A 15,746-nucleotide genomic window follows, 5' to 3' on the forward strand; every position below is an offset into this window, starting at 1 on the left:
TTCAATTTTTTTTCAAGGTTGCGGCACGAGCATTACATATCATCATAGTGTGGTTTTTTGTCGGCCTTCCCTCAAAATTTGGTCCATCGAGCATCTATAGGGCCGACACTATAAGCGAAATTCCTTAATTACGCAAAATTTATGATCGACATAATTTTCATAATTTTTCATTTTTTTTTTTGTCAGCAGCATGCTTATTCCCAAAGCAAGTTGCAGAAAGAAATGGGGAAGGATTATTGTATTGTAAGGGATATACGAGCAATATTTCATATGCAGATAGCTGCATTAAAAAGAAGGCTGCTTCATGAAATTATTGCATAGCCCTGAACAGCAGTTGCAGATTAATTATCTCGTTAGAGGAGATTAGAGACTTTTTTTTTTACTCCTTCCTAAACGAATATCGAATAACTGGGGTTGGCAAATTCTCCTTACTTCTTTCCGGGCAAACAAGAAGAAAGGAAAGTTTTCCAAACAAGCAGCCCCCCCCCCCTCCTCCCTCTCCCCTATACTAGGAAGGATTACGTAAAAGCATCTGTAAAGAAGTGTGAATAGTGATTGGGCCATGTTGTCAGTTGTTTTTGTAGAGGAAGGGAGAACAAAGACACCACAATCACACTTTTAGAATGTGTTAAAACCCTAGAGAATGCAGCATTTAGTGACCATCGTTTTGGCAATTATTCCCAGATCGTAAGGCAGGAGTTCAAGGTTGCATGGTGAATGAATGAGACTGCTGCAAAAGTAAGGAAGAGGGGATGGGAGGAGTCGGGGGTGGGGGGAGTGGGAGAAGTTGCCTGGCATAGGGAGCAGGCTTCTGGCAAATTTTGTCATTGGCAGAGTTTGGAGAACGTATAAAGCGGGAAACAAGTGTTAGAGTAAACATAAGATCGAGATAAACATCCAACAAGTTTTTTTTTTGTTGTTTTTTTTTCAGGAAATTGGATGAACAGATTAAGAGGGTAACCTTGCTCGAACCCCTTCAACCCCCCCCCCCCCCAAGTGTAGCGCAGTATAGGGAGACTACCCTTGGAAACGCACATGGAATTTTCCACTGGGAGGATCGAGGTGGCATGTTTCTGGCATCTCAGTGGGCGTTCAAATTTTAAACTGCAGGAAAATTCAAAATTTGGAAAAAATTATAACATTTTGATCTATAGGTAGAGGCACATATTTTTGGTAAATAAAAAAGCAAAATTTCGGTATAAAAACTGAGTCAATTTCGGGTTCAAAAGCGGTAAATAAAATAAAATATCGGTGTTATAGCGGTGAATAATCACATAAAAAATGCTATATAACATGACATTTTGGTTTTAAAATTGTGAATATAATCCTAAATCTGATTTAAAAACTACACTTATTCCACAGAATTAACATTTCACTTCTAATAGCCCATTTATGTAGTTATCCGAGTATTAAGTTTATTTCTGTGTAAAGGAGTCAATTTTTGTTTCTCCAATATTAACAGCAGAATTAATCAATTTTCCGGGAATTGCATAACTCTCAGGATAATTCAGACCTTAGAAGGTGTCGCGTCGGTGAATAAACCCTAAATTTCGTGTTTAAGAGTTAATTTCGCTTTTTGCAGTTCATTTCGCATTATTTCGTGACAAAACATGGTCACAAAATGCATCTCACACCTTTCAAAAACATAAAAAATTAACACTACAATGTGTTTTTTCAAATTTCGTTTTTTCGTCAAAAACGAAATATGCATGCCCCTATCTATAGGGTACATAAAAAATGAATGTATAATGTGGGAATATGTAAAATCCGCGAGTACAAAATCAGGCTACACCACTTTCACAAGAAATAAAATCAGTCTTGTACATGTTGTATATTGTGCATAATATGTAGTCACAATCAACCACTTAATTTATTTATTTATTATCTTTTCTTTCAGACATATTAGTGGAGAATTTCTATGACTACGCTTCTTTCTACCTCAAAATTCATTGAACAGTTTGTTTGCTTTGGCTGGCCTGTCAAACACAAGACATGCCTACAGAAAGTTGCTACTGTTTCGGAATACTTCAAATTTCTCCTTCATGAAACAATAAACACATGTTGCATCTAACTGCAGAAATTACCCGTTCCTAATTGTTTCAGCAAAGTGACTCTCAGACATATATCACAAGAATAAACTCCAGGCTGGATATTTTAGAAGACAACAATGCACAAAATCAAGAACACACTTATCAGCACATGTTTATAAAATGGGCTTCTTCAACAACACACACGCAAAATATGTCGGGAGTTAGACTACAATTCCATTCACTCCTAGCTACCTAACAGATGACCTTTTTCTCATTCTCACTGGCACAGGAACTGTCAATTGGCACTAGCATGGGAAACCTTACGGGTTGAACAAAATGCAGTTTAAGCCACACCAACAAACCCCCAATGATACAAACTTGGATTTTAGTTGAAATAGAATGAACTTATGCAAAAGATTACCTTGTTTCCCACCTTGAAGACTTCATCATAATCGTTGATGCGTGTGTTGATCATAATGGAATCTGTGTCCCCATAAATGACCTCGAAGCTCATTTTCTGCACCAAATCTTTTGTGTTCATCAGGATTTCTCTGCCTTTGGCTGAAAGTAAGATAAGAAAGCTTCAGAGAAAAACAAAACCACTCTTGAATACGAGATAATTTGGAGTCACAGAACTGGAAAGTGAAAACACAATGCGAGAAATGTCAGTAAGTAACAAGTACAATTGTCTTGTAAATCAGCAGAACGTGAATATTAGGGATGGGTCGATATGAAATTTTGGCCAGTACCGATATAAAATTTACCAATAACTGATATTCTACAGATCCGATATAAAATTAGAAATTGTCCTTTAAGAACCTGAAAGGTTAACTGACCTCTTTAATATGTGAGTGTTTGAAGGTGACTGCAGTGCAAGATAAATTGCATATTTAGACATTTACTTTTTTAGAAAGTAGGGCATGGATATTATCCATAAAAATTACAACAAAATGGCAGAATTTTGCACTAAATTATCAGATAATAATCGATATATCGGATCGGTAAAATAATCGGTAATTTTATCAATAAACCGATACACCGATATGCCTATATCGGCCGATAGCGATAGAGTACCAATTAATCGGTCCCATCCCTAGTGAATATACATCAATCTACACAATACAATGTAAAATTACTACACTTGTCCATTTTTCCTGGATGCAAATGCAGGATTACAGACGTGAACATGAAAAAATGTAACAGAAGCCTGACGACTACAAGAATTTTAGGCCAGTTCTGAATGAAAGGTAACTAACATAATAGACATTTTCTCTACAATCCAGATTTCTATACTTGGAAAATAAGCCTAAAAACAAATAAAAGGCCTAATAATAAGTACTAAAAACAATGCAGACACCGTCTTAGAATATCTGAAATTCCACAATATTTGTGGTCACTGATATCATTGTATCATAAACATTAATGTACAAGTATTTAATATGGGTAAATTTAAAGATGAACAGATATTACTGTGTCAACAGATTCTGATCGAAATACATACCTGTGACCAAAGCTGCTAAGGGCTTTGCATAGAATCTAGAATGGGAAAAACCCAAGCATCCATACATGCTGTTTGCTGTTAGTTTCAATGCCATCTGTCTGATGTTATACTGCGAGAGAAGAATGAAACAATTATGCAAATGAGGATTAGTTGTATACAAAGAATGCAGTAAACAAATAAATGAATTTAACTTTTCATCACATCACCATCATTATATTTACATCTTTCACGAGATTTTGCTACCTATGGTGAAATATTATGAAGATTTTGGTACAAAAGCTAGGCACATTTTGGGATCAAAAACAAAAATAAATTGGCATTTTGGTGTTAAAATGATGAATAAAACCCTATATTTGATTTTAAAAATACACTTATTACACAAAATAAAAGTTTCCCTTCTAATAGCACATTTATATAATTTGCTCCTCTAATATTGACAGCAGAATTAATCAATTTTCTGTGATTTGCATAATTCACGGGATAATTCAAATTTCAGAAAGTGCCATGTTAGTAAATAAACTCTAAATTTTAGTGTTTATTTTGCAGTTCATTTTGCATTATTTTGTGACAAAACATAGTAGGAAAATGCCGCTCAGACCTTTCAAAAAATGTCTGCTACTTCTTCTTAATGAGTACAGTGGAACCCCAATTTTACGTTCCCTGGTTTTACATTTTTCTGCATTGCACATTCAATCTTTATGGCCCCAATACAGCACAATGATATAAAATTTTTCTCGATTTTACATTTTTCCACATTCTAAGTTCTTTCATCTTCGTCCCCTGAAAAAAGAGGTTCCACTGTAGTTGCCCAGTGGGGTCGACACTAAACTTTTGGAGCTCCCAACAGGGATCAAACTCAGGACTGCTCACACTACACATAGATATATGTCAGATGTTAACACAGGGCCTAAAGTTTTAAAAAAACACACTCCCTCACCATTTTTCTCCAAAACTCTGGGCCCTCTAATAAGCTTGGATTGTGAAGGAAGAAAATGTTTCTTTTAGTGAATATCACTACCAGTCGTGCACTTCAGCAGCAGTTTTCCACCATGAGTTATAATATGCATCAGTATGCAACACTGTGTTTCTCAACCACTAATTTGTAACAACACTTCTTTTCCTGAAGGTATTTTGGTCTCCAGAATTACATATAAAAATATATTATTTTAAAAAAATCAAATGTCTTATAATATGTTACCTGTAATTTCAAGTCTGAGCTAAGATCAGGAGCTTTCATCAGTTTCTTGACCTCCCTCCGACTCTCCACAAGTTTGCGAATCTCTGTTGGAAGGATGCCTGGCTCCAGGCTGGAATCTGGGAGTTCAACTGGAATCTCACTTTCCTACAGGACAGAAGATATAATTATTTTAGCACAAGCATAATGAACATTGCTCCTATTTTTACTACGGAATCCATAATTCCAGTCCCCGGAGATCAAGGTGGAAACGTAACGGTGCCACACGAAGCCTTGATCGTGACCTTGACGTGATCATCTGACAAAGTGGAGCCTGGGCCACTGATAATCTTACCTGGCAATTTTTTGTATATAGAGGTCCTTGTGACCGACAGACGCGGTGGAGCCTATGCCACCAAGAATAATCCTCCTAGGCAACCATTTATGTGATCTAACAGACTACACGCTACCCTCAAGAAGGAGGCAGATTCAGCCTCCGAAACGTAGGTAAATCTCTTTAAAAAATAACAGTGGTTAAAAGTCCAAAAACTAGAATGAATAAATCACCACTGATTAGCTACAAAGAAGAAGGAGTCCATAATCTTTGAAAACATTCCACATGTGTGGCTGATACAGGGTAGACTTAAAACTGGGGTAATAAAATGAACAATTATTAAGACTTTGTCTTACGAGTTGTACAGTATACAGAGAGAACAGTTTTTGTATTTTAAGATTGAGATAAGGACATGTTAAAACCTCAGTATATTTACATAAAATTAAAATAGTTGATTCCACTAAACGTGGCAGAAGGTAGGCACAGACAAATATTATGCACATACAGTGGAACCCTGATTTTACTTTCTAAGAACTCTAACTACAAGGAAAATATTCTACAATGCAAGAAATGTGTACGTACCAGAAAAAACAAACAATAACTAATACCAGAAATAATTAACTTCATAAAATATGACAGAATGTGAAGAACAAAAAATTGTAACGATAACAAATTATTGTCACTCGCCTCTCCTTCAGCATCTTTAAAAGACGTTCTGGGGATTGTGGTGAAGCAAATATTGTATTCCTGTATTATACTGGGATATAAGGAATTGAAGTCCATCAGCAAAATGTAAGTATCATAGAAACCCTTCTTCGGATCCAGAACGAGACCACCGGTGTACTGAGGCTTCTTCCGACCCTTCTTCTTCTTAGACATAAATTCCCCATCTTCGTCCTCATTTACATCTTCCTGTAAGAAAATAAAGATTCAGAATACAGCAGATTAGGCAACAAGTGCAATTTTCAATTCAATTTGCAACAGTATTTCCTTAAAATGGATTTTTTTATGAAACAATGGCTGTTTGACTATTTCAGATGTTAACTCTCACAGGTAGATATGGTATAGTTCTAATCAAAGGCAGGATTGCCACACTAATTTTGGCAAAATAATGTCGTATGACTTTCTCAAAAAGTTTTGAAAAAAATCCAGATCATTCTGTGGTGCTTTAAATTCTTAATAATAAAGTTTACAGTATTTTTAAGCTGGACTTGCTATTATAGTGGAACCACAGGCAAATGAACTTCCGCATAACCATGACTCCTGTGCATCGTACTCCCACGAGGAGGGGAGGGTAGAGTGGAGCATGAAGGGGAAGGTGCACCAAGGATTTTGGCCAAAGATTCTTTTGTTTGTGGTCACTCTATAAAGAGATTCAAGTTTATTCAGTATTGTTCAAAATAAATGAACTAAAAATATTTCATACACAATGTCCCCATAAAGAATTTGGTTCAAGACAAAAAAGTGAAACTCGCAAGGAGTTTTCTCAACCCACTGTCATTCATCGTCAGATCAGTGAAACATGCAGGGAGAACATCATGGACATGGAAAAAGTGAGTTCATGAGTGTGGAAGTTCTAAGTAGGGTCCATATTCACGGAATTTCTGGAGGAAATTTTCTGTATATTCAGGTCTTCAAGGAGGATGTTGAGCACAAATTCAATAGACAGGGTGTCTACAATTTTTGTAAAAACAAAATTCTCTGACTTCCCCTTAGAATTCCTGTTATCCAAGTACTGAAATATTTATTCCACACATACAGGTAATACAGAGAAGGGAAACTCAACACATTGATTGATTGATTTGGTGTTTTAAGTCCACTTTATGCACAGTAAGGCTAATCGAGACTGGACCTACAGTTTAAAGTGGGATCCAAACCACTATGTGCCTCCACCAGGTATCGAACCCGGGACACCTTGATTACAAGGCGACGACGCTACCACTGAGCCATCAGGGAGGCCATGGAAACTCAACAGAAATTGACTGTTTGGATACAGGGAGCGAAGAAAGTTTCAAGGGTGAGTTTTTATTTGACACTTGCTATTTATGGACTAATGATTAACAAAAAATAAAATTATTGCATAATACATCAATCTTTTTTTTTTTTGAGCCTTTAAAACAATGCTAAAACCTGATATTAGTCAGTTTTCCTTCAATAAGAATAAGAAAACATTGTTTTATTTTGCATTTTTTGGCTTTAGGTAATTTTTCAGTTTTTTTGACATTTTTGTTACATCTCTCTTCATTTTTGAGGGATATTTTTCTCTTACACTGTTTAAATGCATTTGCTGTCATGACTTACATATAAACTTCCTGACCACAGTATTTTTTAGTCTCATTAGACGGAGGTCTCGGGTTCGAGTTCCTTTCGTATTTATGATTGATCGAGTCAAGCTCAGCTTGAAGGGCTGCGACTTTCTGTTCAAGATCCGGGGTTTCACCGGTCCGTGGGAGATCCTGAGCCGGCGCCGCGGTGTCTTGAAACGCGAGATTCCTGGGACTCTGCGCGGTAAGGTCGCCCATCTGGCGCAGCAGGGAATCTTTATTAGCATCGGACAAAAGCTCCTGAGCCTTACGTTTTCTTATAAGGAACTGAAGCTTCTCGACTTCTTTTAAATCCCGTAAAAAGTCCGGTACGGAAGCGTATTCTCGCCTGTACGTCTCGCGCATAAATTCCGGTTGGAGGCCCCTGGTCAAGTGTTTGATAACTTTGGCCGTGGGCATGTTGGGATCGAAACGGTGCAACATTTGTATCTTATCGCGAATATACTCCGTGACAGATTCGACGTCCGTGTGGAGGTGACATTTGATTTTCTCTTTCAGCTGCAATTTATCGGCCGAATCTGTAAACTCGTCAAGCAACTGGGTTTTAAAATAATCGTAGGTCACTGCTTCGTCTGCCTGTACAGCTTTCCAGCCTTCGAACCAACGAAGCGCTGAACCTGCCAGAAAAGCAGAAACCATTCGCAACTTTTTTCCGGAATCCCATTCATTAAGCGTTGCGAAACTGTCTACACGGTCAAGAAAGCACGTGACATCCTCCCCGGCCTTTCCATTGAACTGGAGGCCTTCGAGCATAAGGGGGTTCATAAAACAGGAAAAAGCCATTACGGTCGGGCTGGGGGTGCGAACCAAAGAACTAGGAGTTACAGCGGGGAACGTTCGGGCGCGATTACGAGACAAATCGGGCTTCGAACAGGTGGCGACACTTCGCTAGGGGACCGTGTAGTCAAAATTAACGCGTGTTGAAAGCCAATAAAAAAAATCAAGGGGGGGGGGGCGTTAAAAAGACGCAAAAATATAAATAAAAATGGAAAGTTAAAGGGTAGCGGAAAAAATAATAGACGGTTAAGTTAGTTCGTAAACGGAGTGAACGTGTTAAAGCTCAGGGGGCAAAAATAACCACGAAAAATTGGACATACATTTCGCGAGGGGAAATATATGTAAAAAAAAAGCCGCGCAAAACCTCCACCACGTACAAAGTCTGATTGTTTTTAAATTAAGGGATCGTAGATAGGCTATGTGAAGCCTGATATTCGAGGTTATTTGGCTGCGAGAGGTGTTATCGTAAGAGGGGGGTATAACTCTGAAAAGCTACGTCTACACTTAACCAAGCAAGGGGGCTAGCCCCGTGAAATAAGAACACTCACGATTAACTTTAAACACTACAATTGACTGGTCTGGCAAGGGTGTGAGAGAATGAAAGACAAGGATAGAGGAACGTTCGTTACCTGTAGATCTGGAAGTGACGATCGACTCGCTGGTTCGTTGATGAAACTCTCCTGAAATAAAACTCCTTTCCGATATTGTACTACTCCTCGCTGTAACTCCTTTTGTAACGTTCGGTAACAACTATTCACGCCATATCTTTCTTAGTTCAACAACTCTTATAATTCCGAGGCACTAACTGTGCACGCGATAGATTTCAGATACCGACTGGCGGGGGAAATATTCTCTCAAGCTATTTAAACGAAATTCGAACTTCGGCCGTTGAGAGACCGCGTCTCTCAATAACGGTGCTTTCAGCGTGAAGCTGAGTTTGCAGTATCTTTCCTGCGATTCCGGAAGAATTCGTATCAGCGGATTTTTACATCCGCTGAAGATCGCAGGTGGCATTTGCTTGAAAGAAGCTCTTTCCAGCTTCTTTCATACTCGGGCCCATTTTATGAAATGATTAGACTATTGGACTATGACGCCCGGGGTCCCGGATTCGAGTCATGCCTTGGGCATGATACGGTTCGCCATTAAACAAAAATATGGTCAATGCAAAAGCACAATATAATTTTTAACTGAAATGTTTGGTAATGGAATAAATAATTGATTGTAGTAAATTTATTTTTCTTCCAACAAACTTAAAATACTTTGAATGAAGCCTTTGAGGTTCCCTTGCTGGCCACTATTATCGCTTTCTTCTATGGTTTTAAAGTAAATTAATTGATTAGCTTTATTCTACTTTGTTTTTTGTGCCACTTTTGACTGATTTGCGAAGATGGGGATGAGTGATGACATGATGAAATTGATCATGCCCAGGCTGGGATTTGAACTCGGGACCCTTGGCATTGTAGGGTGATGTGCTAACCACTCCACCATGGGGGCCAGCGGTAAAATTAGTCAGTATTTTTTTTTCAAAACTATAATATGATGTTGGCGAACACAACTGTATTTTCAGATGATGAATGTTTGCATCAATGCATTGTGCAAGGACTACTCTGAAAGGGATGAATGGATTATACAGAAAAAACCTGTGGTGTATTTTAAGAACATTGAAGTAAAAATAGAGAACTACCTTAGCATTTCATTGCATCCCCCACCCCTTTGCTTCAGGAGTTGGAATCACCAAACAATGGGTTTTACCGAATTATTCAACTACTCTTGTAATTTATGAAAAAATCAAGCTTTGATTTTAAGAGCAAAAATTATATTTAGGTCTTTTTTTTACAATTTCTAGGTCGTTTTTTAATAATTTTATGGCCGTTCTACAGGTCATTTTTTGACATTCCTTAGTTCATCAACTTCCGAAAATAGTTTAAATTTTACTGCAACTACTGGTAATATTCAGCATATCAAAAGTGAAGTACAGTTTGTCAACAATAAGTTTTAAATTTCTTGCTTGTCCTCACTTTCATTCTTTGTTCACAAACCTACTTTTAGTGCACTACTACAAAATTTTGACTTTTTCCAGAAACACTAAATTTCCCTAACATTTCCAGAAAAATTAAATTCCTTGACGTTTCAAGGATTTCCAGTCTGATAGACACCCTGTTGAACTTCTGCACGCATCAACACCGTTTCTTTCAGATCCATGATGGATTCTCCCCATGTTTCACTCAACTGACAATGAATGCTGATGGGTGTATTTCAAAGCAAATTGAGGAAACTGACGATAGCGTGCTGTTCTTGGAACGTGAATGACACCATTTTTAGTGTCAAAAACACTCCCAATGCCAGCTGGCACCACAAGCCTTGTATTAGCAGGATGATGCTGATGTCTGCCTCACACAACCCAACCATAAACAATGCCACAGCCTTTTAAAACAACTCTGATGTTTCTACCTACTCAAGACTTATGAAAAGAAAATTAGGAGACCTTAGAATTTGAACGCACCTCGTACAAACAATAATCTCACCTTTTTCGTTACTTTCTTGTACTGTTTGTCAGGGACAATGAAGTTCTTCTCCGTGAAGGCATGGAGCAGGAGGAACTCATTCCGTTCAGATCTTCCTCCCATTAAGGTACGAGACATCACATTCCCTGTAATAACATACAAAATTACTGACATGCAAAAACATAACAAATAAATTACCTCAGAGTTCAGTTCCCTGTGGAGGTACATTACCCACTGCTGGCCTGATCCTGATTAGACTACAGAAGTACGAAATTGACTTTTAAAAAATTGCAAAACTTTGTCAATAGAACACATACAGGATTTACTAATCCTGATAAATAATATTTAATCAAATATAAAATGACAAATACTAACAACTTGAAATGTTCATTCACCTCCATACATAATATATGGCCATGAGATTTATTTTACAGTCAATTTTGCACTAATTAACGGACTATTTGTAGCAAAATACAAAAAGCAAAAAATTACTGGCCTATTAAACTGTTTTTAACTACATGCTTGTTTCATCTGTACAGAATTAAATTACAGGTGTTATTGGCCTATTTTATTTACAAAAAAAAAAAAAAAGGAATACATTATCAGAAAATATTCATACTGATTAATAACTTTCAACTATACTTTTCTCTCAATGCACTACAACATACATCTAATAAAATGAAATAACAATATAATTATGCACCATACCTGCAATGTTTGTTATCTGCAACGCAAGTGGAAGTACATTAAGCTCGCACATAAGTCGAACAATATATGATGCGTCTTGCATTGTGAAGTTCACCAACTGAAGTAAATTTGTTCCAGTGCTGCAAAAAGAAACAAAACGTATAATTTGCAGATGTACTGGTGTGATTTTCATTACTTATAATAACAGATTTCTTACAAGTTTCTTACAACATCTATGGACAATGAAATCCTACCACAGCTTACTCAACCTTCCTGTATATTAACCATTTTACTTCCCTGGAAGGCTTCTTTAGAAAGAGATTCAAAATTTAAGATTTAGATTTATGTAACTTAACCATAGTAATCTTATGTTGCACACATGCAATTCTGTGGTTGATACCTTTTCGATTTGTTAGACATTTCAACACATGTACACAACAAGAGTCTTTGTCAAGAATATAGTATAACGACTTTGTCAGTATAATTCAAACTCAGTATCAGCACAATAGGTAGCTATGGTGCTATGTTGAAAAGGAAATTTAAATGTACATATACTGATAACTTTATAATTATTATATTGATGAAAATAAAAAAAAAACTAGAAACAACATAAATTACAATAGCATCCAATTATGCATATGTTTACAATAACATTTATAAGATATCAATGCTATACATTAAAAAAATATATCTTTGTTATCTCCTTCCAGGATAAAGCAAGTCTTTGTATCTACAATTCTGAGCTTCAGTTTTGTAAATTCATCATCTGATCAGATCACCTCCAAACATAGAACATATAACTGTCACTCTATGCGACCTTCCTCCAAGCACTCATTTGAGGAACTGTAACATTTACAAGCCTGCTCGTTAAGGAAGATGAAAACAGATACCTATTCACTGCTTCCAATTCAACATGGCATCTATTATACACATCAGTGTCATTTCACAACGTTCGATTCTTTATAAGATTATATCATATTCAAAGTTCATTCGAGTCATAAAAGGCTTCTATATAACTTAAACATCCAAGTTATTATAACATTGTCCAGTTTAATGCTTTAAAAGCAACAATTATTGTACAAATATATCACCATTCCATATTGCTAAATTTGTACTTATCTTTTTTCCATCCTGAGATTCCTTTTTTAAAGTCACAGACCACTAGTATTAGAGCAACTAGTTCAAGCCAGATTTTTTAGTATGAGTTATCTTCAATTGTTTTTTTTTGTTTTATATTTTTGTCCATAAGTGCTTAACAGCTTGAATGTTTGTGTAGTAAATGTACATATTTGCTCTGTTACAGCTATTTTACTATGTATATCACAATATACTTATCTAATGATTACAATTACCATTTTTTGAATGTTGATACAAAATACCAAGTATGACATCATATTATACATTGAACAATTTTAAAGAGTTGACCTTTGTATATAAACCTTGATGCCAATGCAAATGTACATAATTTCAATAAATTTAATTATAAATTTGAAAGTATCATATCTTTCTTGTCTGAAAGAACACATATGATTTAAAATAGTTGTTTTTCATTTTGTCAGTCAAAAATAACTGTTATGAATATGAATTCAGAATATTGCACAATTTGATAATTTTGTCATGATATACAAATTGGCTTTTTTAAACATCATATTTAATGAAATTAGTTTAAATAGTAATTTCACACTTAATTGCATTATATGAATAAAATTTTGAGCAATCATATGACTAAATTATTATAGATATTGCACAAATGTGGAACTTTGAACATAGCCTAACCATTTTCAAATGTTCTTATGACAATGTATTACTTTTATTGTCATACTGGCGCTCAACAAGGGACGAATCCACAACAGATCTGAGCACTACTGAGACTTTTAACATATAATAATTAATATAATGCCTCTATATTTACAATCTGTTTTCATGTTCAGCATTATAATGCATTGAAGGTAACTGAATATTTGATTTCCAACAATACAACTAGAACTTGTTCATCATGAACTAATACAGTGCAACTATGCATAATGAATTTTTAGTACATAATAATATTGAAAAATGATTCAAGTTCGACATACCAACAATTATTATCTAGTGAAGTACCAAATGAACCATTTTTACATAAACAGTGTACCTACATAACATTATTATTTATTATCAACCCATGAAGCACCATTCAGAACTTCATTCTCAACCTGAGAGCATAATTTCTATATTAATCTTTATTTAGCCAAAAAATATATTAATAATAATTTTCTACATGTAGAGTAAGTAACCTCTGATCCAACTAAGTTTCCCATTGGGAATTCATCCATTTATCTGGTAAGATCAGCTAACAAGACAAAAATCTAAGTCCCTGCATCAAGAAGCAAACATCCTCAGATTTACGGAGTGCTGAATATAAGATTTTTTACATCACAAATGAATTCATGCAAGAAATGTATAAATTATGATGTGCGCAGAAAAATTATAAATCATAAATAATTGTTGTTCCTGAACTCGCAGCGTCACGGCTCGAACTTACTATTCAGCCCTTTGTGAACGCATTTTGGAGCCATAATGCATTCTAGCATTTTTAAAGGAAACAACTACTTGACTGAAGCTTGGATCAACACGTGAATCACTTTGCTCTTTGTCAAGTTCATTCCTATTTGAGCCTACGATTCAATTCTTGGAATCTTTGTGCTCTAGTAAATATTTTTCAAGCCAAAGCTAAATCTTAGCATTCAAAATTATTATGCACATGCCATCACATTATATTATACATTTTTTGCACTCCAAAATACAAATAACAAAGAATATATGTTATATCAATTTTTTCCACCGTTCAACACAACTAAGGATCAAGAAATATGAATGAGGACCAATGTCGGATCATGAAGATCAACTTAAGGCAAACTTTACAGAGGAATACTTCACACCTGAACTAATGTTTCAAACTCAAGGAAAGAAGCACGAAAAGTGATAAAATTTTGACATTAACAGCCGACAATAGAAAAATTATGCTTAAAGTATTGTGACTCACAGTAAGACCTTTAACCAACAGCCTAAGAGAAGAACTCAACCAACCAACTCTCATGGGTATGGTTGTGATATGAAGCAGTATCTTTTGTCCTTCAAAACAACAAAATAAACAACATGTTAGCATAATCAATTTCATGCCAAAATTAATATATGAATAATTAAAAAAGTAAAGAACTGAGGTTTTATGTACCACCCTTGACACTCAGTCAATAAGAAACTCCCAACCAACCAACTCTTGTGGGTATGGTTGTGGAATGAAGAAGTATCTTTTGTCCTTCAAACCAACAAAATAAACAACATGTTCGCATAAGCAATTTCATAATGCTAAAATTAATATACAAAGAACGAAAAAGTAAAGAACTGAGGTCTTATATACCACCCTTGACACTCAGTCAATAAGAAACTCCCAACCAACCAACTCTTGTGGGTATGGTTGTGGAATGAAGAAGTATCTTTTGTCCTTCAAACCAACAAAATAAACAACATGTTCGCATAAGCAATTTCATAATGCTAAAATTAATATACAAAGAACGAAAAAGTAAAGAACTGAGGTCTTATATACCACCCTTGACACTCAGTCAATAAGAAACTCCCAACCAACCAACCCTTAACGCTTACTTAATCTTACATCTTCACTACAGAAATATCTGTTTCCTTTGAAGATCTGACAAGTATGTCATCTACCTTGCATCCTTGCAACAATCTCTTTATTAGCTCCTCATGTGACTTGTTGCAGTTTTGCAAAATTTCTAGCCATTTATACCTTTTGGCATTAGAACACTTCCACACTTTGATGTGTTCAATGGCCACTTGACTCACAGGATTACCAGTGTTGCATTCTAACAATGTAACTGTTGAATCATCATGATTCTCAACACACAAATAAGGTCCTTCAAACAAGAAGCAGTATTTCTTAATGGGATTATTTTCTAAATCTTTATGTCTGTTTCTAACAAACAACAAATCACCAACTAATATGGAAACTTTAGCTTGTTGTTTTTGGTTGATTTGGTTTGTTTTCTTACTTCTGGCCTCAAAACTTTTTAGATGTGCCATGTGAATTTTATTATCCCATGACATTACTTCATCTTCAGTGATATTATTGAATATGCTCATGTTAGGTTCCATATTTAATCGCAGTTCTATAGGGGCATAACCTGTTTGAGATGAAATTGCATTATTTAAATAATGAAGGGCAACATTAACCTTTTCAGGCCATAGGGTATGACTATCCTGACACAAAACTCTCATTAAGCGGTTAAGCTCTGCATGATATCTCTCAACCATATTGGAGGACGGATGATATGGAGGAGTGAACACTAACATAATGCCTAAGTGTTTCATTTTATCTGCAAACTGATGAGATCTGAATTGAGGTCCATTATCGGCAATCA

General features: G+C 35.7%; 1 protein-coding gene across 1 annotated transcript in view; it reads right to left on the reverse strand.

Moving 5' to 3' along the window:
- Window positions 1-15,746, reverse strand: part of PolA1 (DNA polymerase alpha catalytic subunit) — a 113,283-nt gene that overhangs the window by 29,513 nt on the left and 68,024 nt on the right. The window contains exons 16-21 of the mRNA XM_083130028.1: window positions 11,353-11,471; window positions 10,666-10,790; window positions 5,727-5,951; window positions 4,730-4,873; window positions 3,532-3,640; window positions 2,452-2,591 (exon numbers count right to left, since the gene is read on the reverse strand). Coding sequence (XP_082986154.1) covers window positions 2,452-2,591; window positions 3,532-3,640; window positions 4,730-4,873; window positions 5,727-5,951; window positions 10,666-10,790; window positions 11,353-11,471 — 862 coding nt within the window. The remainder of the gene's footprint in view (window positions 1-2,451; window positions 2,592-3,531; window positions 3,641-4,729; window positions 4,874-5,726; window positions 5,952-10,665; window positions 10,791-11,352; window positions 11,472-15,746) is intronic.

The sequence above is a fragment of the Lepisma saccharinum genome, chromosome 10, assembly GCF_977018435.1.
Source record: "Lepisma saccharinum chromosome 10, izLepSacc3.1, whole genome shotgun sequence".
Lineage (NCBI taxonomy): Eukaryota > Metazoa > Arthropoda > Insecta > Zygentoma > Lepismatidae > Lepisma > Lepisma saccharinum.